Genomic DNA, 25,072 nt, shown 5'->3' with positions numbered 1-25,072 from the left:
ATCAAAACTGTTAAATACTAAAATAAAAGGTTAAATACCATTATTATTTTAAGATTATGAAGTAATATTTCATTATTGTATAGTTTACAATTTACATTGAGACTTGTTTGAGGCGCCACTTGACTTGAAAACCTATATATTTTGGTTTTCCCTTCAAAACCATAACCGTCAAAACCCTATTCATTCTCATTCATATCCGCCATCAAGATGTTGGAACTTCGTCTAGTCCAAGGTTCACTTCTCAAGAAGATTCTGGAATCGATCAAGGAGTTGGTGAACGATGCAAACTTCGACTGTTCTTCTACTGGTTTCTCCCTTCAAGCCATGGATTCTAGCCATGTCGCTTTGGTGTCGCTTCTTCTAAAATCCGAGGGTTTTGAGTATTATCGATGTGACCGTAACCTCTCCATGGGAATGAATCTCAACAACATGGCTAAGATATTGAAGTTCGCTGGGAATGATGATATCATTACCATCAAGGCTGATGATGGCAGTGACATCGACACCGTGACCTTCATGTTTGAAAGCCCTAGACAAGATAAGATTTCTGACTTCACGATGAAGCTGATGGACATTGATAGCGAACACCTAGGAATTCCGGAGGCTGAATATCATGCCATTGTTAGAATGCCATCTGCTGAGTTTGCTAGGGTTTGCAAAGATCTAAGCACCATTGGTGATTCTGTTGTGATTACGGTTTCTAAAGAGGGTGTCAAGTTTTCCACTAAAGGAGATATAGGAAGTGCAAATATTGTTTGTAGGGGGAATACTGGTGTGGACAAGGCTGAAGAAGCTATAGTGATAGAGATGAATGAGCCTGTTGCGTTGCGGTTTGGTCTGAGATACATGAACTCTTTTACAAAGGCAACCCCTCTATCAAGCTCGGTTACCATCAGTCTGTCAAATGAGATGCCAGTTGTTGTTGAGTACAAGATTGCTGAGATGGGTTATGTGAGGTTCTATTTGGCCCCCAAAATAGAAGAGGATGAAGAAGAAACAAAACCCTAAGTTTAGACCAATATTAATGTTACATTTTAGGTTTGAGTTTGCATTTAGTTGTAGGGTGCTTTTATATATTACTAAGGTTTTAATACATTACTAATATGAAGTTTAATACCCTAGGGTTTTTAACCAAAAATATGTAAAGTATTTTATAGCTAATATCGGATCAAACTTCATATTTAAGACTTTAAATTATATTCAATTGAATTTAATTTATTTAATACAATATAAATACTTTTAAGAGTTGTTTAGTTCAATAAATAGCGTAATTAATTAAAGTAATATAGTGAAAAAAGAGGAATAAAATAACAACACAAGAGATTAACAACAAAAGAGATTCCTAAAACAAATATTTAACTGCATTTCACAACACTCTGTGTTTTTGACTGGTGCCACTACAAAAAAAGCGCTCGATGTGCGGGGGTTTTATACCCATTTTGAGGGGGTTTATGACCTCCGTAACGTATTTTGCGGGATTTGTTAAAACTTCCAAAGTTACTATTCCCATAGTATATATGCGGGGTTTTGACCAACCGCTGGTATCAAACTGCAGGGGTTGTTTTTCGGAGGTTTTAAACCTCCACAGTATGTAGAGTTAATTTGAGGCATTCCTCAACCGCCTCTAACATCATATTAATATGTTTTTTAATTTATTTTTTAAATTGTTTTGTGGGGATTTGGAACCTCCACAATAAATGATATGTTTTATTTTGTATTCATATTTATCAATTAATTTTTGGTTAATTAATTATTTTTAGATAATTATATTAAAAAAATTATTTACCTTTTTTATTTTTTGCTGTATTGAAAAAAATTTACACTGTTTTTTCTACTATCTACTATCTACCCTTTAATTAAAGATTGATCAAACTCCCGAAAATACCCTTCCCTCTAAATATTTTTACACTACACTTTGGACATTTTAATAATTAACAAATTAACCATTAACTTTTTCATCTTTTCTAATTAGATGCACCACTTGTCATCCTTTTATTAGTCCAAGTTAAAAAACACTTTTTCCCCCTCAAATTTCAAATTCAACTTCAATATCGTGTATCTTTTCCAAGAGTTCATTTCCCATACTTTCCTCCTCTCTCCTTCCTCTTCACTATTTCTCTCCATCTTCCCTCTACCCATCCCCAACTCCAATTCGAAACCCTAGCTCCGTCACCCCTTTCTCCGCCGCCACTTCATCTCTATTTTATATTTACTAATTATATTAGGTTTTGAAATAGTTTTTTATTTTGATTTTTGCAGAATGTTTTTTTGATGATTTTAACACACAAAATACTTGGGACTGACAGACTCACCACAACGGATTTCTATGGTTGAGTTCAATGGTGAAGAAACTGGATCTGGATCTAGATCTAAGGTTTTCAAGTACCATGTCCAAGTGAGTTAGGTATGTGCAAAAAAAGATCTAAGGTTTTCATTCATTTTTATACACACAACACATAATGGATTCATCTCTGTTATATTTTTTGCATAATGGTAAAGGAAAATTAGAAGAAAGCTCTGTACCGAATGGATTTCGAGACTATTTCACAAGCTGCTGTCAATCAAATGGTGTAAGTTGCTCTGAGTAATTCTTATGGTTTTCCATTTAGTTGATAAAGCTTGGAATCATCAGGTATGGGGTTGCCGTTTCAGTTTTAAAAAAATGATTTTTATAGACAGTTTAGTTTTAAACTTAACTGCAAATAAGTAGTTGATGATGGCTTAGTATTAAATCAAATGGATCTTAATATTTAATTGAGGATTGTAGAACTATTTTAGCTACTTAAAATAATTTTCATACAGTTTTTATAAGGCATGCTCTTAGATTTGTTTTGGAATTTTTAACTTGATTGGTGTAAAAAAAAACTACCAGTAGCTATCAAATTATATTTTGATACACTTTTCATGTAAGGAAGTTAGAAATTAAAATACTACGCAGGTTTGTATTAACAGTTGCAAATTTTAAATTAGTTTTAGCTTGCAAATAATATGACAGTATAATAACCTATTACAATGTAAATATTGAAAAACTCCTTCATAGTGATTTGAACCATTTCGCAATGAATTTAACGTGATATAGTTTTACTAATTCAACTTATGTCTTATTTACAGGTCTTACTTATTGTGAGTTTAATGATCTTTAATAAGTCATCACCAATGATTATTGCTTGTCACTGTGAGCGAAAGGGTGGAAGTTCCTAGGCAGACTCCAATTTGAAAGAAAATTCACATCAGGTAGAATTGTGTGTTCTCCAACTGACTCAAGGATGAGACCATATCAGAGACATTTAGAAAATAGAGACTACGAATTTCCTAATGCAGAGAAACTAAGGCTTGAACGGTTGCAGAGACAGGTAATTCACCTGCAACTCAGCTTTGTCCTTCAAATCTAGCGTGTTTGGACATCAGGTATTATTTGATTTTGTACCGTTTTTTAATACCTCTAAGACCTTTTAATTTTTTTGTTTAGAAATATTCCAAGATGGAAATTTTATGATATGGTACCATTCTGTTTCTGAGTGTAGTGTTATCAATATCTCCTATAATTTTGCTGTGGACTCAATCTCAATTGACAAGATGTAGCTATCTAATTGTGGAAAGAGTATGTATTGATTTTAACTTCTCCCAAAACAGAAAAGAAATCTTTGATCAACCAATTCTGTAATAAAGTACTTTGCAAATTTGAGTGGCTTAGTAATTTCTAACTTGAATTCATCATTTACTTTTGTCTATCTTCATTTACATTACATTGTACAATAGAAAAAAAAATCCTATATAGGATGTATCTAATTACTTTAAGAAACTGTTGATTTGTAGAGAAGTTTCATCATGAAGTTGAACTTAACATCTGGTGAAGTCTTTGGCTGGGGCCAGTTAGCTCCTTCCGGAACCTTTATAAATTTGAAACTTTGTCCTTGGTATAACTTCGTCGCCGCAGGATTTCATAATTCACAGTGTAATGCAATGGCGCGACATCCCCAAATTCTGGCTTGGGACTCCACGTTACTTGGCTGAAACTTATAGTTTGCTTACTCATAACTGCAACAACTTATCAATGAAGTTGCACAGTTTTTGGTGGGTGGTACCATTCTTGATTATATTCTTCAGCTCCCCAATGAAGTTATGAGCGGTCCAATGGGTGCTCTCATGTGTAAGTTATCACCTGCATTATTTTACTCAATTTTGTACTTCTTCTTAGTTGTCCACTTCTTGCAGACATGGTTATGTTTTTAATGTGTTATAATGTTCTGACATATATAAGTAACAAAATACATTTAATCAAAATGTTAATGACTTGTAGAAATTGTTTAACAGTAGACATATACTTAGACATGCTTAAACGTATTCATCTCTATTGCTTGTATTATAAGATTTATTTTAGCCAATTGGTTATGTTTTCTGCAAGAATTGTCAAGAGTTCCATATTCAATGAGATGTAACATGGAAATGAGTTTAGTCACTCACACTCTAGACAGAACTGTCTCAATTGGTTATGTATTATAAGTTTGTTTTAGCTGCTTTCCCATTCTACAGGTAATAAGAGGAAATAATGTGGTAACTATGGAGGCATTTGAACTGGTGAACAGGAGCATCCGATTTATGTTTCTTGTACTTATTTATAAGTTGTAAGGTTTAAAGTTTCAATAGATACCCTGGGAGTAAAATGTAATTGAGAATCTTAATGTTGTCATGCCTAAGGCTAATATGAGGTTATGTTTCTGGTTGATTTTCAATCTAGGATACCTTTAGTGGTTCATTGGAAGGTATTGATTTAACTTAAATGTTGTTTGTCTTTATCGGTTGAATTGATAGTTTTCTATTACATAAAAAATTAACAGTTCTCTCTTTAATCTAAAATATTGGTTGTTGATTGTGCCTATTACAGTTTTCACTACCACATAGTTAATTCTTTTTCTGATATGCTGCATGTTGTACTTGGACTATTTCACATGTTTCTACATGTCTTTGTTCTACCTTTTATAAAAAATATCAATAGATATATTTAGCTTAGACACAAGCCACACAAGCTACATGTCTTTCAATCTAGGATACATTTTGTTGATCATTGTTTTTTTCTCTCGTGATAAATAAGAATTAATTAATAATTAATTTTATTAATTTTATTAAATACAATGATTAAAGAATAAATTGATTAGATGACTGTAACAAAAACTTTTCTCTCCTCTAAACTTTTCTCTCTTTTCATTATTCCAACGTAGGGGTGGTTTTTGGCCATTTTTGGCTAGAAATCACCCCTCCCTCAACACCGTTTTCTTTCTCTTTTTATTTAAATAAGTGGTTATCCATATAGATTTGCTTCTTCTTTTGTGTGTTTTTAAGTTTTCATCGTCTTGTGCGGTGTTTGTTGGTTTTCCCGTCTTAGTACGGTGTTTATTGGTTTTCCCGTCTTAGTACGGTGTTTGTTGGTTCAGATTGACACATTTACTTCAAATCATTGCAGATTTGAGGAAGACTTGGGCGTCAATGTTGCAGATCCAGAAGTATGAATATTCTGGTGACTTTTATTTTGTCACATTTGTAGGCACTTTCAGTTTGCCGTTGTATGCTATTAACCTAGGTGTTGCAAGATTGTTTGCAGATTCACCTTTTTCCGTTTTTAGCGATCTTGAATTTGTAATGATCGATGTATTTTCAATTTGAATGAATGAATATCTTTTTAGTCAAAAAAAATTGATTAGATGACTATGTACAAATTTAATGCGTCATAAACCACCAAAACTAAAACACATAAGTGACATAACTCCTTATTCAATGTCATAATTAAATATTTTAGTATAAAATAAAAACAATATATCCTAATAAATTCAAACATTTATTGTGTTTTTTTGATTAATTGATAATATGATTAATAAAATATATCTTGTCTTTTATCAAAATTATTTTAAATATTTTATTTTGTTTATACATTTTATCATCTATTATGAACTAACAACTTAACACTAAATTGATATAAATGCTCTTGCAATTTTGTGTAATTTAGCATTAATCATGTCAATTTTTGATAGCACAAAAAATACATCACTTTTTCAAGTAATGCATCTAAAACTAACTATGACATGTACTGCTAAAAGATAATTTCATCACCAATCTAATTAGTAATTTTAATTTTTTTTAAAAAATTTGATTCCATCTCAAATGGATTTATATTCCTTCAGCTCCATCTCTACGAGTCAAATATATGATATATTAAAGAAAATTATTGTTATTATATTTTAATAACTCACTTTATAAATGTCTTAGTTATTATCACGGGTCATTATCACACCAATACCTTTTTTTTTATTTAATCAACAAAATATTTGTAAATAGTTAATGTTATTAAATATATTGGATTTATAATGTTGTTGATTTGTTACATATTTATTTTTAAATATTTTTAATTATTAGTGATTTTATAATAACATTTATATATAATATCACCAACAACTAAACCTTATCAAATAATCTAAGATATGAATGAACTTATCCGTGTTGACTTATCATTATTTTAACTTAGAACCTAATTTTCATACTACAAATATCTTATTAGTAAAACTTTTTTTTAAATGGTTAATTTCCATTTTATATATTTAATTTGGTCAAACTTCTTTACTTCACATTTTTTGTATCGTTCAAAAAATACTACACTACAAATAATGCACCCGGGCGACAGCACGAGTCTCTGACTAGTTTATTATAATAATTGTTATTAGGTATTAAATGTAATTATTATACTTAAAAAATTTTTAAAAATAAAATAAAATTACCAGTATAACATAATTCTATTTAACATGAAACCATATAAACCAAATTCATAATAATATCTTCAACTTGAACATGATAATAATGTGTTGTTCAAAATATTCGGTGTTATATCAAATGTGACAATCAAACACAAATTTAGTCTAACATAAATTTTCATCTAAAGGGTCAAAATAACAAAAATATAGAATCAATATCAGTCTTGTTCAATCCCTTAATCAAACACACGTCAAATATTGCTACCACCACAAGATCCTCTTGCAATCAACGACGAATTAGGCTCACTTGCAACGTCACCAGGCTGAAATTATAAAAGAAACAGTTTATTAGATAAAATACTTAACTAATAATTTATGAATTAAACATTGTTATCAAATGTATAATATTTTTAAATTATGTATGGGAAATAAATATGCAGAATACTTTTAAAATTGTCACTCTACTATTGGCAGTTCTAATTAGCCTATCAATTGTTATAGAACCAAATTATTTTTCATGACAACAAAAGTCACATAAGAATATAAACATCACTGTTTTTCCACACTGTTGATAATTACAATTTAACACACTGTCAGAAACTCCACTAATACCCACTCCAAAGAAATAAACATCACTGTTTTAATATTCACTTCCATGAAACTCTGATATCAATACTACAATACTGCAATACTACAATAACTACAATAACTACAATATCAATACTATAATTCTTTGACATATCAGCAGCCATATACTTAACCTCATCAACCATATTTTCAATACAACTATAAGATTTTACTAGAATTTGAGATATCTTAAGCCTAAGGTTGTTTGAAAGATATACTTAAAACATAATATGCATATTTTCATTAATGGAATAGTGAAACTGAAAGATATAAATCAGAACTTACATTTGATAAACCCAAAATGTCAGCCACTTGATCAGGGATCTTTCCTTCTTTCATCATAATATATGCTTTAAAAGCTGCCATATTATTTTGAACTTGAGATTCCAAGTTCATGTACTTCTCTTGCCAAAAATTAGATGATGATGATGTAGAAGCACTTGTTGAAGAATTACTCAAATTTGAAAGTCTAACTCCATTATTTCTAAATGTATTGGTAGGAGCTGCTCCCATACCCATGCTTCTAACTCTTCCAGAATGCTCGGGCCCAAAGACTCTATAAAACGAACAAAACTCCACCAAGACTGTTGTGACATGGTTTGACAATAAATTGCGAATGGCTAAAGGTAGCAAGTATTCAAATAAAATGTGACAATCATGAGTTTTCAAACCAGAAATCTTTTGTTGAGCATAATCAACACATCTAGAAATGTTACTTGAGTAACCATCTGGAAATCTAACATTTTTCAATGTGTTGAGAAACAACCTTTTTGTATCACGTGTTAGTGAAAACAAAGCAAGATGATATCTCCATTTTTCATCAGGCCAAAGATCACGTCTAATACCCATCTCTTGCAAATCTTTTCGAGCATTAAGATTGTCTTTTGATTTATTCTTATCATTGAGCAAAGTATACAGGACATTGTCACACACATTTTTTTCAATATGCATAAAATCTAGATTATGACGCAGCAAATTAAACTCCCAATATGAAAGTTCAAAGAATATACTTCTTTTATTCCACTGCTGAACTTTTTTTCTAGGTCCCTTTTTATTACCATCCAACATTTCTCCTCTCCCAAATGTAAAATCAAGATCTTTTGTTTGCCTTAAAATGTCAGATCCTGATATTTTTGATGGCGAATTTCGTTCTTCTATGTCACCATTAAAGCGAACTCGATTTAGTCTAAATCTATGATTTCTGCTCAAAAAACGACGATGACCCATAAAACACCACTTCTTACTTTTACTAAGACGACAACCTTCTGAGGCAAAATTACAATTTGGGCAAGCTAAACCTGTATGTGTATTCCAACCAGACAAATTACCTAGAGTCGGAAAGTCACTAATCGTCCATATTAGAGCTGCCCGCATTCTAAAACTTTCATTCATTGATACATCAAATGTTACCACGCCATCATTCCATAGCTTCTTTAACTCATTCACAAGGGGTTGTAAGTAAACATCTAGACTATTTCCAGGACTCAATTTTCCAGGAATGATCATTGACAAGATGAATGAAGTGTGTTTCATACACATCCAAGGAGGAATGTTATATGGAATCAAGAACATTGGCCAAACACTATATTTAGAATTCATGGTCCCAAATGGGTTAAAACCGTCACTGGCAAGTCCCAAGCGAACATTTCGATGATCTGAGGCAAATTCAGGATGAATTAAATTAAAGTTCTTCCATGCTTCACCATCCCTTGGATGTCTTAATAGCCCATCATTGTTATTGTCCAAAGCATGCCATCTCATATGCTCTGCAGTCTTAGAACACATGAATAATCTTTGTAATCTTGTTTTTAGTGGAAAGTAACGCAACACCTTTGCAGCTTGCTTCTTATTTTTCTTAGGATTCCATCGAGATGCTCCACAATGCTTGCAGTTCTTTTTCGTCATCTCCCAAAAACAACATACAATCATTTGGACATGCATCGATCTTTAGATAATTAAGACCAAGTTTATTGATGGTTTTCTTTGCCTCGTAAAATGAATGAGGCAACTTTGCTTGTTGAAATGCGTCTCTCAACAAATCTAATATCATAGTAATTGCTTTGTCACTTAATCCACACAAGACCTTTATATGATATAATTTGACTATAAATTCAAGTTTTGTGTAATTGCTTCCTTCTTGCAATATTTGGCTTCCATCATTGAGAAACTCACGAAAATCACCACTATCAACTCTTGTCCCTTCATTTAGTATGTCCTTTAAAGCTATCGGATCTGTTTCATTTAAATTAGCAGCATCTTGCCTATAGTTACCAAATGCATCATTGAGCATTGTTTCCATCATACTATTCGATTGAAACTTATCTTGCACAAAGTCTTCATTTCTAGAAGACTCTGGAAGTTTTCTCTCACCGTGAAGGGTCCATACGACATAGTTCTTGGGAAATGGTTTGCATAGTAAGTGATCCCTAACTACACTTCTAGTTTGCGGTTTCAAAAACCTGCACATCGGACATGGACATCGTATTGTATCTCCAACATCCTCATTTTTAAAAGCAAAATCTAAGAATATATCTAATCCAATTTCATATTCAGGTGTGGTATGTAGCTTTGAAATCCAAGACTTATCCGTACCTATAAAAGTTATCATGAATAAAGATGTAACATAAAACTAAAAAAGAAAAAAGTATCCTAAAGAATTACTATCTAAGTAAAAGATAAAATAAAATAGACAAAAAATGCCAAAGAATTACTATCTAAGTAAAAGATAAAATCTTGTGTTCACATATCTTTACTCCTTCTCAAATGATTTTTTATATTATAAACTCAAACTTTTATTATTGAAATCACTTGTCAAGATATTATTTAAATACATAAATTGATAAACAAAAAATGTATGATTTTTCTATTATAATTCTCTCTAAATACTTATGAATTTCTAACCACATGTGAGGAGGAACTTCAAAATTCTAACAGTAGCTACCTTAAATATATAAACTTATGATAAAAAGAAATTAAGTGCCAAGGAAATGTCAACAGTAGCTACTACTCATTACTTGGAAATACCAACGTACCAAGAAAACCAATGCCAAAGGTAATGAATGAAGAGTTTTATAACATGTTTAACATACCAGATAAATCAATCCCAAGAGAAACTGCATATCAGAACTTGCACGATGAATACTTGTGTCCATATCAGAGAAATCAATGTAAAAGTAAATTAAAAATAATAAACCCTATATTCCCAAATCAAACCTCTAATTTATTTCTCTTTGAAAATGAACCCTCTTACTAAAAAGTATAGTCACTTGAAGCTACACCACTTCAAAAAATTTCACATTGTCTTAACCGACAATCATAGTTTTAAAAACTACCATACTCTCTCATGAAGAATATATTTCACTTGAAGATAAACCACTTCAAGAATTTTACATTGTCATCACCGACAATAATATACTTTATCATGAAGATAAACCACTTCAAGAATTTCATATTGTCATCACCGACAATAATATACTTTATCATGAAACATAAATTTCACTTGAAACTAAACCAATCCAAGACTTTTCACATGTCGAAAACCAGGTTGAAAACTTATGGTGTGACTTCCTTGTTGGCAGGAAGTTATTCAACCACCGACATAATCTTGCACCTTGTGTAATCTTAATTTATCAACGCATCTTTGACTTGAACTTTCCACAAGTCAAAAAATAATTCTTCCATCAATTTTCTCTAATCCAAAAACTGCATAGCAAAACTTATGACTGCAACTCAACAACTCTTTCACAACACCACCCTTCTTTTCTGATGTAGAAGATCAGACAAAACTGCAACCACAAAGCATACTCAGAACTCCTATCCCCATATCAAATCAGAAGCTCTGATACTAGTTGTTGGAAAAAATAACAAACATAGAGAAAAAAGAGGAACAAAATAACAACACAAGAGATTAACGTGGAAACTTCAAAACCAGAGAAAAAACCACGACTGTTGTCAATAGACAACCAGAGAATAACACTATGTGAAAATTGTTACAACACATAATATACCCTCAAATACCCAGGCCTCCAGTACACCCCTCCAAAAGCATAAGAGAATAAAGAAAATCAAATACAAGGTTAAAGTGTTTTTGACTGTTGCATCTTGTAACGAAGAAATTGAATCCTATATATAACCTTGGACTCTCTCTTCCTTCACAAAACTAAACAATGTGAGATTTCTTCTACATATATATTTTCAACCAAATCCAACATCTTTTATATATTACTAAGGTCTTTATACATTACTAATATGTAGTTTAATACCATAGGGTTTTTAATAAAAAATATGTAAAATATTTTATAGATAATAACATCAAACTTCATATTTAAGACTTTAAATTATATTCAATTGAATTTTAATTTATTTAATACAATATAAATATTTTTAAGAGTTGTTTAGTTCAATGAATAGTGCAATTAATTAAAATAATATAGTGGAGTATCATCTTATTTTAATTGAGATGGTTGTAAATTGTAAATTATATTGCATTAATTTAATTTCCCGAGTCAAATAATAAAACGTTATTTTATTGGTCAAATTAAATATAAATAAGACTATATCATAAATAAAAGATTAAATACCCTTTTTCGTCCCTTATTTTATATTTGGGGTCCAGTTTGATCCCTTAACTTTTAAAAAGACAGTTTTGATCTCTTAACTTTTCAAAACGAATCACGTTAGTCCTTTCCGTTCAAATTTCACTAACGGCGGCGTCGATTTAGTGTTGAGGTGTAACCTTATTTTTTTATTTTTTTACCATTTTACTTTCCGAAAAATCGGCCATTACAACTATTTTTTGAGTTTTTTATTATCGTTATTCATCTCCTTCATCAAACCCAAAAATTCTCAATTTCTCAAATCTGAAATTATTTTTCAAATTGTAGATGAGTGTCAAAATTTCATTCACTCATCTTCATAGACAATTTTCATTTTCTTTCATCTTCATTCAAAATCTCATTTATTCATTCACTCCTTTTTCTTTTGTTTCATCTTCATTGGTTACCGTCTCATAATTTCATTCACCAAGATAGATACAAAATAAACCCAAACCTTCATATGGATTTTTATATCACCTAATGTGAGATCCTTCACACCCATCAGTTCAAGATAACACCCACCTAATAGTCTCAATTTGATTAAAATTACACAAAGAATAATACAATACCTGTCCTTATAACCCATAAATTTATAAATCTAAAAAAAAAACCTAAAATTTCTCAAATCCAAAATTTCTCTCACCGTACTGTCACTACGATGCTTATTATTATAAAGTTTCAAAAGCCTCAACCAAAATGTTTCTGCATCAAGTTAAATTTGAGTATGAACGCCATAGATTTGCAACACCATGGATATGCATCCAGATGTTTCTAGTTCTTCTTGCTTCTTCGATTTTTTAGTGTATGATTTTGTGTATATTCAAGATGTTTCTTCGTGTTCAAGATGAAAGATCTACATCACTGTTACATTTTTTAAAGACAAATTTACAATTAGTAATTTCTTAGATCCTTAAGAATTTATGTTTTGTTTTTTATATGTGATTCTCATTTTGACAATATAATGGTCTCTAGTTGCAGTATCTTGTACACCCGTTCATATGCTCACATTGTGTTGTTTGATTAAGTTTTACTAATATTTTTAATTTGACCAAAATTAGGAAAGAAGATGAAGAACATAATTAAAACCCAGAAAAAAATTTAGTGACGGTTTTTTCGTCACTAATCAATGACAAAATTCGCTTGAGCCACGTGGCAGTGGATGTTAGTGCCGCATAGTCTTATAAATTGACTTTGACTAACAGAATGGACGGAAAGGACTAATGTGTTTCGTTTTGAAAAGTTGAGGGATCAAAACGGTCTTTTTAAACGTTAAGGGATCAAACTGGAGCCCGAGCACAAGATAAGAGACGAAAAAGGGTATTTAGCCTAAATAAAAAATCAATTCTTTAAGATATCAGTATAAATGATCAGTAATTAAATAAATAAATAAAAATTAGTTATAACACCGACGAGAAGGTGTAATGTTCTTATTTACGAAACACATGTTTTGGACAAGTTAAATCTTAATAATTTAAGTTTATTAACTTTTATAGATAACATAAAGTATAAAGTAAAATGGAGATTTCGATGTTAAAAGTGAGAAATTGCTAGGGATAGATTTTCTCATTACATATTTATCATGAACATCCATATGCCAGTAATATGCCCATCTACCTAGATACTTATATTACCACCTGTTGCTCTCATTCGTATCTCCTTTCAATCTCAACGTTGTGAAATCAGTGCATTACGCAATAGTTGATATATCAGACTATTAACCAACACATAACATTAAGTTTCAACTGTTATAAAGCAGCAAGATTTCACATCAATCCATACTATAGTACGTGTGAATATCGAACCTAACCATATCTCTAGGCATTAGTATCTAATAAATGATTATCTTGGATCTAGTAATGACAAGCACCTTTTGATATTATGTCACACCATGAAAACACATTTTAGATAGCAAAGCTTACAAAATCATTAAGATTAAATTGTCATCAATATTAAAGCATCAGTAGAATTACATAGATCATCGTGGCCTATTTAGTATATGAATATGATGACTGCATATAATTCCCAACAAAGAGATTTTAACCACGCTTTCTCATGGTTAGAGTAATCGCGATATCTTTGAGAAGTCAGTCTTGGAAGTGAGATATGCCCTGTCACTTGAGTAGTGCTTCCGCCTTCAAACTCCCTCTCTTATAATCTTATTGTACATCAAAGTGAACCTAGTCTAATTATGTACTACCTCAATCCACTAAAATTTTTACATCAAACTAAAAACTCTTATTTATAGAAAAAAAGGTTACGTCTTGATAGGCGCATTACCTTCTCTACTAGAACGCATACCTTGATCTGACCTACTTTGCCCAACCATCTTTTCTTCCTCAACAAGAAATGCTTGCATGTCTGTCATGTGGCTTTGGCTGCATTTGCTCGCCCAACGCATCACCTCTTTCGACTAGCGAGCTAACTCTTGCTTTTCCATGAAATAGTTACAACTGGTTGTGCCATATGAATATGTCTGCGCCTACCGTGCCTATGTTGGGCCTAGCAAGCCTTGTTTCTTCGGGGTTTTACTTTGGCCTGATTTCTGCTTGCTGAATCGTAGTTTTCCGGTATTTTTTCTATCTTTTTTTTATCAATGCATACAAGAAAAGTCCAAACATGTATTTTCTTACTTTTCATATATAAATTTGGGGAATTTTGTTTCGATTTTTAGTAAAATAAGTCAATAAGTGCCAACGAATTTAACGTAAATATGTCACTTATTATGACACTTTTAGTAAATTTGGATATCGGTTGTAGTCTAAGACTAAGCAAATATTCTTCATTTTATCACTATTTCCTTTAATTAGTATGAGTTCTTTGTTAGTCCTCTCTATCTAGGATCTCAACGTATCTTCTTTTTCTTGTATGATGGATCCCAAACCATCCACTGATTTAAGATGCCTCATAGAAGTTGTAAAGTATGGTGAACAACGACTATAAAGTTCCCCCAATGACTAGATAAATTCATTCCTAAGCCTTTTAAACCAAGCCATGACTTCATCCTTTATGGTAAGAACAAATAAGTTACACATCTTAAAATTGTTCGTTCTACATGTTTCTAAATTTTTTATTGTCTATTATTGTCACAAATAGACTTCTCAACAACATGTTCATTTCACTATCGGCTAACTAACCTTCAAGGGGTTTGTTAAGAACCATTTTTTTGCCTTCCCTAGGTGGATTTATCTAGGTGACATTAGGGGATAAAACCTCTCTTTTACTCAAGAGAGGTTCGGGGATCTCGAGTCTTTGAGGTTGTTAGATTTTATTCTTCAAAACATAGGAGGAAACGATGAGTCTCTCTTCTTGATAAGGGTTAGCTCTTACGACCGCCGTTGACATGGATCGGGGACGGTTGAGGATACGAGTTGGTCACTTCCCAGATTTCATCATTCCATGAAGGTTTTGATAAGGTGTTTGAATTATTCACATTCACACAAATGCCGCCAATGTTCCTTCCGGTTATGAAGCCTCTTCATATAATGGTTTGATTTTGATCATATGGATGAGTGGTCTTCTGCGCGTCTTGGTACGCTAGGGGGTACTTGATATACTTTAATGCTCAAGTTAGTGATCATTAAAGATAACATGTATAAAGCTATTAAGAGAATTTTTATATATACCTGATTTGATGCATATAGCCTCTTTTTTACAAAAATTCTCTTAGAGTTTCTTTCTCTTTGGCCTTTATCAAGAATGTTCATATTGTAAGGTGACAAGATATAATTTATTCTGTTATCTAACGATCATTCTTTTTTCTTCACCTTTTTTTGTGTGTTCATATTAGAATTTTTCTTTAAGGCGGGCCCAAGTCTGCTTACTAGGTCTTACTTATACTCTCGTCATCATCCTAATGTCACTTTGGACACAAATATCCTTATCTTTAGGCCTTTGTGACTTCGTGGACCATCTTTTTCGATCGAATAATCAATTAGGATCAAGATCAGGAAAAAAAATCATTTTTTTTCAAAAGGGGTTACTTTTTCCACTCTCACCACTGTAAAAAGTCACAACTGTCCTCCGAATTTAAGAGATGCATCTTCGAACATATTTATATTACACTTACTCATTAGTTCAGTTAATGAGGCAACCTTATTTTGTTTAAATTTAGTCTGCATCTCTGAAATATTTCATAAATACACTTTTGTAACTTTTATTTTGTCTAAATTTCCTGAATGAGTTTTCTAATGTGCTACCAACCCATTCACTAAAACGTTGGATTATTTTCGAGTAAAAATAACTCAATTCTCTTATTATCGTTCAAACAGAGTATCATTCACATGATCCTAAAAAAAAATGTTATCGAATATAAACAAACACATCCCTCAACAACTTATTTTTCAATTGAAATAATCTTCTTATTAGGAGATAAATCAAATCAAGTGAATGAAGAATACAATGGGAGTTACTTTTTTTTCTTATGCTTTATACACATTATGAAAGTGTATCTTTGAATTTTTTTTAAAATGCATTTTTAGATATATTTTATTTAAGGGTTAATACCTATTTTCCCCCCTGTCATATAGGCGACATTTGAAAAACCCCCCTGCAAAAAAAAAAGTTGCAAGAATTCCCCTAACATTTGAAGATTCTCTCATTTTAAACCTTCGTCAGATCCAGTCATCCAAAATGCTTACGTGGCATGTATTTTTTTGATTTTTTTAATTGTTTCTAATGACGTGGATGCCCAGGTGGCTTTTTATTTTATTTATTTATTAATTTTAATGCCACATGTATTTTATTTTGTTTATTTATTAATTTTAATGCCACATGTATTTTATTTTGTTTTTATTTTTTGTTAATATAGGTTAATATAAGAAAACATTGTTTTTATTTTTTGTTAATATAGGTTAATATAAGAAAACATGTTAAAAATTTGTTGTAGGTAGGAATTGAACCCACTCCCTTCCACTACAAGATGCAGCACATAACCACTAGACTGCAAGTTCAAAGCTGATATATGTTTACATTTAATTATTCTTATAGTATTCAACTTATTATTTGCATTTAATTAATAATTATATACAACTAATTATATACTAGTTATATTAATTTAATTTAGTTTATATTTTCTAATTAATATTAGTTTAATTTAATTTAACATTATTTTACTATTAATGTTATATTTAAGTTAATTAATTTAATTTAATCATTTTATATTAATTTAAACAATAACGTTATATTTTTGTTATAATTATTACTATTTTAGTTTATATTTTACTGTTTTTCATTTTTCTGTTTTTTCATTTTTGTTATATTTTAATTTAAACAATAACGTTTTTTCATTTTTGTTATATTAACGTCATTTTTTCATTTTTTTTATTTATTTTTTCTGTAATCTTTTTACTATTTAAATATTAAATAAAAATGTATTTAATTATTAGTTTTGAGGTTATTTATTTTCTAACATACGTTTTAATTATTAAATAAAAATGTATTTAAATATTTTTTATTTAATATTTAAACTTATTAAACAAATACAATTAAAACGTATTAAATTCAATAAAATGTATTTAAATATTAAATAAAAACATACATTTTAATTATTAAATAAAAATGTATTTAAATATTTTTTATTTAATATTTAAACTTATTAAACAAATACAATTAAAACGTATTAAATTAAATAAAATGTATTTAAATATTAAATAAAAACATACATTTTAATTATTAAATAAAAATGTATTTTAATATTTTTAATATGTATTTAAATATTTTTAAATTAATTAATATGTATTAATATAATTAGTTTAGTTTATTTTTACTTTATTTAAATAGCTACAGGATTGGTTTAGTATATATATTATTATTATTATTTAACGTAAATATATTATTATTATATATAAAACATAAATATTTAACGTAAGTATAGTATATATATTATTATATATATATAACGTAAGTATAATATATATTATATATATATACCGTAAGTATAGTATAAGAAAAATTAAAAGCAAATATATAACAAGTTTAAATATCCAGCCTAGTGGTCAGGCGAAGCATATCTTAAGTGGAAGGGTGTGGGTTCAACTCCCACCCAAGACAAATTTTTGGACATTAACATGCTTACTAAAAATTTATATAATAAAAAATGCTTACTTGGCAATAAAAAAAAAAATATTAAAAGCCACATGGGCTATCCAGTCAACGAAAAAAATTAAAAAAATCAAAAAAATACATGTCACGTAAGCTTTTTGGATGACTGGATCTGACGAAGGTTTAAAATGAGAGAATCTTCAAATCTTAGGGGAATTCTTGCAATTTTTTTTTTGCAGGGGGTTTTTTCAAATGTCGCCTATATGGCAGGGGGCAAAATAGGTATTAACCCTTTATTTAAATAAAATAAGAGTGTTTTACTTACAACATCTTTATTATTAGTATGATTTTAAATAAATTCAAAATGAATCTTCAAAAATCTAAAAGAGTATTTTTTAATTCTTAAGAATGTGGGACACATCCTAAAAAAGATAGAAAGAATATTTCTCCCTCCTAAGTTATCCACTAGAATTTGACAAGATAAGAACTATTGTCACCCTTATTTATTCCAAAGCGTTATTTTTTTTGGTTAATATTTATTTTTACCAAGTTATATGAGGTTGGTTTGAAAAAATTTCCTACTAAAAAAAATTGCAAGAATTTTCTTAAGCATTTGAAGATTTTTTCGTTTTAAACCTTGTAAAATTTTTGTTTTTAAAACCAACCTTGTCATTTGAAGATTCATCATTTTAAACCCTATAATTCGGTAGATTATGTCATTTTAAACTATTTGGAATATGATAGACAAAGTTAATTTTACTAAAAAAAATTATTTACAGGGTTCAAAATGACTTAATCTTCAAATGACAATGTTGATTTTAAAAACAAAATTTTGTAAGGTTCTAAACGAGAGAATCTCCAAATATTATAGAAATTCTTCCATGGCGGGGGTTTCAAACCAACTTTATATGGCAGGATGAAAAGGGTGAAAAGATGTATTAAATTTGTTTTTTTAAGTATGGTATTATAAAACTATACCATAAGTATGGTATTATAAGACTATACAATGGAGATGCCACTTGACTTAACACCTTTTTTGTGTGTGAAGTTTTTTAGTCCGAACACGTTGGAGAGGAGCCTTTGACGCTTTGTAGTTTGACTAATATATATTATTGGTTTTTATTTCTATTTTTGTATTACTAGGTCAGACATGGCAACCTATGCAATATGCAAAAGAATGGAAAAACGTTGAATTATTTTAGTCTCCATCTTTTATCTTTTAAGTGATTTTGAAATTTGAATTCAATGCTACCTTTTATTTTCTCAGGGCTTTTTTTAATTCTGAATTTTGAAAATAATTAATTTGGGAGGTAGGTACTTATTTTACTCAATATCAAGCCCAAAAATATATTCCTATTTTACCCTTTTACTAATATTATATATAAATTATTAAGAGTTAATCAGGCTTTTTAATATTAATAACAATATCGAACTGAAAAATATATAATTCTCTAGTTGTGTTAAAAAAAATTAAAATTTAATAATGTCAAAACTAATCTTCAAATTAAATGAGTGGGTTTGATAAATCGGATTTTGTTGGTAAAAAACCAAAAATAAAATTGCTCAAGTCAAATAAAAAAATTATTTTATTGATCAAATAAAATGTAAACAAAAATTGATCAACTTAGATAAATAAAATCAATTTTCCAAAATATTATATATAAATTATCAATTATTAAATGAAAAATAAAAATTAATTATAACACCGACCAGAAAGGTGTAATGTCCATACCAATGAACCATAACACATGCTTTTTGAAAATTTTAAAATATTTAGGGATCAATATTAGCATGTTTTATCAGGGTAAAATCGTCTTTCCAGTCCCCCATTCTCTCGGAACCTTACACTTTTCAGTTACTCGGTGGACCTCAACAGCAGACTTCACATTCGTCACGTTGGACGGTTCAAAAGACGCGTGTATCAAATTAATTGCCCCATTCACTTTATCACAATAAATAAAAAACAAACAAAATTCCAAATATTATTATCATATAATGAAAATAATAATTTCTAAATTCTCGCAATTTTTTACGTTAAAAAATAAAGAAAACCAAATTACCTTTTTTAATTTGAAAAATACCTATTCCTAAACTCTTCCCTTTTATTCCAACCATCCATAAGCAAAGAAAGAAAACAAATTTGTTTCTGGGTTGGTGAAGCATTCCTCGTTCCTTTGTTTGTTTCTTCACACGCTTTTCCAACAGGGCTGTCTTCTCAAAACGACATCGTCTTTTGTGTCGTTTTCGTTGACAGCCCCCATTCACATTCAGGTACCAATTCAATAGAATATTCTTATAATTATTCTTTCCTTTGCGTTTTCTTTATCATTTGTTGCGTTTCTCCTAATTTATTGGATTCCAATTATACCCTCATCAACCCTTTATTTTTTCTGTATTGGCTTCTTTTTCTTTACCCTTAAAGCATTCAACTTTGCAAGCAATTTTCGTTTTTGCACTTGATTTTCATTCTGGGTCTTGCCAATTTCATTCTCTGTAGATAAGGGAGCGGTTTGTTGTTTATTGATACTTGTGATTATATTAAGGGTTGAGGGTTGAAGGTTTCTGCAATGAGTTATTTTTCTGGACCAATTCAGAGACCTCTTGTGGCTGCTGCTGCGGTTGCGGTTGCTTCTTTCTCTACTGATGCGTCTGATAAGTTTTCGTTCCTTGGATCGGCGTCTCGGGATTGTTCCACTTCCAATTTGGAATGTTCTTCAAGTTTTAGCTCTTTGCAGGAATCACATTTGTTGTTGGTTAATAGTATTGCTGATTCAAAACTTGCTCAGTTGTATTTTGTCAACAAAATTCGGGTTCCGGTTCCGAATGTGAAGTTTCGTGTTCCAGTTTCGGGGTTGAGTTTGTGTAATTCTTCTTCGGTTGGTTCATCGCCGGTTGTTCAGAGTTTGTATCGTTCGGCTGAATTACCTAGGTTTTTGAGGTCGTCGTCCGCTTGCTCGAATGGTGCGTCTGGTTTGACTAATGATTTCATGTATAAATGGCATTTGCCTGAACCCAATACTATCGGTGGTTTATCTGCGAAATCGAAGACGGTGGTTGTTTTGCTTGGATGGTTAGGTGCGAAGCAGAAACATTTAAAGAAGTATGCAGAATGGTATACTTCGAAGGGATATCATGTCATTACCTTTACGTTTCCGATGGCTGAAGTAATGAGTTATCAGCCTGGAGGAAAAGCGGAGCAAAACGTTCACATGCTCGTGGATCACTTGGCTGATTGGTTAGAAGAGGAGAATGAAAAGAATCTTGTTTTTCATACTTTCAGTAACACCGGATGGTTAACGTGAGTGCAATTTTGTTTGCGTTTTTGTTTATCGTTGGTTTCGTTTTTCTGTTGCTTGAGTGTTTTGGTTTGCATGTTTTCAGGTATGGTGTTATTTTAGAACGTTTTCAAAAGCAAGACCCTTCTTTGATGGGAAAGATTAGGGGCTGCATTGTAGATTCTGCACCTGTTGCAAATCCTGATCCTCAGGTAAAGGCTTTAGCGTTTTTCAGACTTGGTGAACTCTGTCATTTGTTGTGCATATAGTGTCCAATGCTGTCTAATTTATTCGCTAGTGCTCTTAATGTTAACCCGGTTATGTGAAAAGCGTTAAACTTTTATGCTAGATTCTGATGTTAATTATTTGATTATCTTTTCAGGTCTGGGCCTCGGGTTTCTCTGCAGCATTTCTCAAGAAGAATAGCGTAGCTACAAAAGGACGTGTATCCACCGATGAGACTGGCATTAAAGTATCAATCGGCAGCAATGAAGATTTACTAAAACCTGCACCAACAGAAGCAGCTTTGCTTTTAATACTAAAGAAATTTTTCGAGGTCGTTCTGCATCTCCCTGCAGTGAATAGGTAATGACTCCTAAATCATGCATTAGCTGTTGAAAAACAAATCATTATGTAGAAATTTCTCATATGAATAGTTATGGTCCTAACTATAATAATCTTGTCCAAATGCAGGAGGCTTTCTGATGTTTTGAGCATGTTATCTACCAAGCAACCAGGTTGTCCACAATTATACATGTATAGCTCTGCAGACAGAGTTATTCCGGCCGATTCAGTGGAGTCGTTTGTCGATGCACAGCGTAAGGCTGGACATGATGTGAGGGCTTGCAATTTTGTCTCTTCACCTCATGTTGACCACTTTCGAAATGACCCGAAATTGTATACTTCTCAGCTCAATCAGTTTTTAGAGGAGTGTGTTGATGACCATAGTAAAACTCACTAATTCATTGTTTGGTTTGGCTCACACTCATACAGCATATAGTTTTTGATTTTTTTTTATATTATTTTTTAGATTAGTCACTCCATTCATTGATGATGGTTAGGATTTTCAAAAGTCCGCCCCTTTAGGGGATCATATAATTGTTCACTGACAAGTTATCACCAAATTCATTCATAGTGCAAATGAAAGGCATTGCAAATTGCAAATTTCTTTTGTAAATAATGTTACATTCGGTATATTTCTGTTGCAAATTTGTGTGTTGAGTGAATGTACCTTAAAAATTCGGTTGTATAGGCAATGACACAATAAAGAACTCTGTTAAAAAAAATACAATGAAGATATTTATTATAAAAGATTATTCTAAGTAATAATCTACTTAATATGCTAAATAAAGAATATTAATTATATTAGATTATACTAAAGAATAATCTACTTAATATGCTATGCATAGAGAATATTCTAGAATATGGATAATATGTTTTTATATTATTCCAATATTAATATTTTAATGTTGAATGTACACTTCCTTTTAGATAGGTGAGTATATAAGTCAAAAGCACCAAATTGATAAAATATGCAATGTTGCTTGAATATACAAATGAAGTTCTTTGAGTAACTACTTTAATCAAATGAGCTCACTTGTTACTAATGCCACGACTTTATATTCCGCCTCAACAGTTAGAAGATCAAGGACAAAATATCTCGAAATAGGTCTTCTATCTATAGGTGAGTCCCCAATCAACATTTGAGTGGTCAACTATCTATTTGAGTATGTTCTCTATAGGTGAGCCCCCAATCAACATTTAAGTGGTCAACTATCTATCCGAGTATGTTCTTTATCTTCATATATGAGACCTTTTTAAGGAGAAATTTATAAGTATTTTAAAATTCAATTACAACATTCATGTGTTATCGACAATGTGAATTTATGAGCTAACTTAGCACACTAATTGCAAAAAGATATTTGGACGAGTAACTTTGAGATGGTTTAGTTTCTCAACCAATCTTCTATATCTTTCTAAATCTCATATAGGTTCCCCCAAATTTGATAAAAGTTTGACATTTGGGTCCATAAGTGTATCAATCGACTTAGCGTTCAGTAGACATGTTTCTTTAAGAATATCCTTAACATATTTTATTTGTGAGATTAGAATACCATTTCTAAATTGAGCTATCTAAATACTAAAAAAGTAACGGGGTTTACCGAGGTCATTAGTTTGAAATTGTTTAGAAAATGTTTTATTCTAACTGGAGTATTCCACGTTGATCACTACTAGTTATGAAACTATTATCTACATACATAATTGTTGTATTTATCAAACCAAGCTTGGAGAGATTAATCGAGATCATAAAGAGATATGTCATATGTGTAGCCAAAAGTCATAATAGATGACTCTCCTTGAGCATTAAATCCTCATGGTTTCTCCATATATATCTTCCCTTCAAGATGAACGTGTAAAAATGCATTTTTGATGTCAAGTTGATAGAGGGATCAATGTTGAATGGTTGTAATAGACAAAAAATTTGATTGATGCTATCTTGGCTATAGGGAATAAAATGTCACTATAACCAACCCAAAATTCTAAGTATATTCCTTTGCTACCAACGAACCTTAAATTGATCAATGTTATCATCTTAATCAAGCTTCACTGTATAAAGCCAACCAAAATCTACCAAAGACTTCCTAGGGGTAGAATATTGCTTCCCTCGAAGATTTAGGAATAGAAATAGATTACATAGCAGACAAGCAAGTATAATGCAATGGAATATATGTTAATGACATGAATCAATATAATGTGGAGATGAATTACATTTTGGGTGGATAATATTATGAAGAGCAATAAGGATATTAGACTTATGTTAGATGATATAGTCTGATGATAGAGATGAACTTAGAGTATAAACTCTATTGACCTTAGGACAAGTGTAAGAACAAACTCAACAAAAGGTTGGTGACAATGACGGTATTGTCTGAAGTTGTCATGAAGTTTTGAGGAATTAACTGCAGGGGTATCTAGTGGAACAAACTCATAAGGCTCAAAAGGAACAAAAGCATGTGGAACAATAACAACTTTTGGAAGAGGTTTTGCGTTAATTTCTTGAAGGGGTTCCAAAGGTATTTGGTTCGAACCAAAATGTGTGACATACTAAAAATGATTATGTCACGCGATATGATGTATCATTATAGTGTATGAGAATATTATCAACAACCCTTTTAACCCTTTTGAGATTGATGTTAACCAAGAAAGACACACTTAAAATGAATAGAGTTATTATAAGAAACCCACATCAGTGGGATACATAAAAGGTTTACTCGTGAATACACAGGGTATTTTCCACAAACCCCCATTAAAATAAGGATGATACAACTAACATGAGAAATCACACATACCTATTGATGCTTAAAAATGTAGCGCAGATAGGACTAACAGGAAAAGATGAGACGTTTGGAAGTATTGTAAGGGAAATACACCCCCACATCTTTGAAAGGTGGTAGGAAATCCCTTCATGACAATGAAAACTTTAAAAGTTGAAGAGAAAACTCACAAAATAAGACGTAAAACTTTTATAACTTCTCCTAGTAACAAATCAACTAAGGATCACCTCTTTTGGTTGGTCGTGTTGTTCTCAACAACTAAGGCACGTTTATTTCTAGTTGATTAACAAATTTCTTTCAAGTTTGCCACAAATTAAATATAAGATGAATACAAATCAAACATGTAACATAATTTCATCAAACACATATGATGAAAAAAAGTATTTATGAGCAAAAGAAAAGAAAGATTTAAAATGAGAAAAAAATAACACATATTATAGGGAAAAAACAACAAAGAAAAT

At 30.8% G+C, this 25,072-nt stretch overlaps 2 protein-coding genes across 3 annotated transcripts; both read left to right on the top strand.

Moving 5' to 3' along the window:
* Positions 1 to 207: 207 nt before the first annotated feature.
* On the top strand, positions 208 to 1,008 carry LOC131628059 (proliferating cell nuclear antigen-like). The gene has a single exon (XM_058898921.1). The coding sequence runs from the start codon at positions 208 to 210 to the stop codon at positions 1,006 to 1,008; it is 801 nt and encodes a 266-aa protein (XP_058754904.1).
* Positions 1,009 to 20,081: 19,073 nt separating this feature from the next.
* On the top strand, positions 20,082 to 22,543 carry LOC131628058 (uncharacterized). Of its 2 annotated transcripts, none has more exons than XM_058898920.1 (5): positions 20,082 to 20,272; positions 20,545 to 21,299; positions 21,383 to 21,488; positions 21,659 to 21,861; positions 21,970 to 22,543. In XM_058898920.1, exons 2-5 carry the CDS (start codon positions 20,569 to 20,571, stop codon positions 22,235 to 22,237), a joined length of 1,308 nt encoding a protein of 435 aa, XP_058754903.1. In that variant the 5' UTR covers positions 20,082 to 20,272; positions 20,545 to 20,568; the 3' UTR covers positions 22,238 to 22,543. The 2 variants fall into 2 exon arrangements, with proteins under 2 accessions (XP_058754903.1, XP_058754902.1); XM_058898919.1 differs by having other exon boundaries at positions 20,499 to 21,299; positions 21,970 to 22,542.
* The last annotated feature ends 2,529 nt before the right edge of the window (positions 22,544 to 25,072 follow it).

This window comes from Vicia villosa, unplaced genomic scaffold (genome assembly GCF_029867415.1).
Source record: "Vicia villosa cultivar HV-30 ecotype Madison, WI unplaced genomic scaffold, Vvil1.0 ctg.000422F_1_1, whole genome shotgun sequence".
NCBI classification, from domain to species: domain Eukaryota; kingdom Viridiplantae; phylum Streptophyta; class Magnoliopsida; order Fabales; family Fabaceae; genus Vicia; species Vicia villosa.
This window is presented reverse-complemented; position numbering and strand designations above follow the sequence as displayed.

What these genes read in the sequence shown, in the direction of transcription:
- LOC131628059 (XM_058898921.1), top strand. Translation starts at nt 208, where the DNA reads ATGTTGGAACTTCGTCTAGTCCAAGGTTCACTTCTCAAGAAGATTCTG.
- LOC131628058 (XM_058898920.1), top strand. Translation starts at nt 20,569, where the DNA reads ATGAGTTATTTTTCTGGACCAATTCAGAGACCTCTTGTGGCTGCTGCT. An exon ending in AGTAACACCGGATGGTTAAC is followed by an intron (nt 21,300 to 21,382) that starts GTGAGTGCAATT and finishes GCATGTTTTCAG; the next exon opens with GTATGGTGTTATTTTAGAAC. An exon ending in TTGCAAATCCTGATCCTCAG is followed by an intron (nt 21,489 to 21,658) that starts GTAAAGGCTTTA and finishes TTATCTTTTCAG; the next exon opens with GTCTGGGCCTCGGGTTTCTC.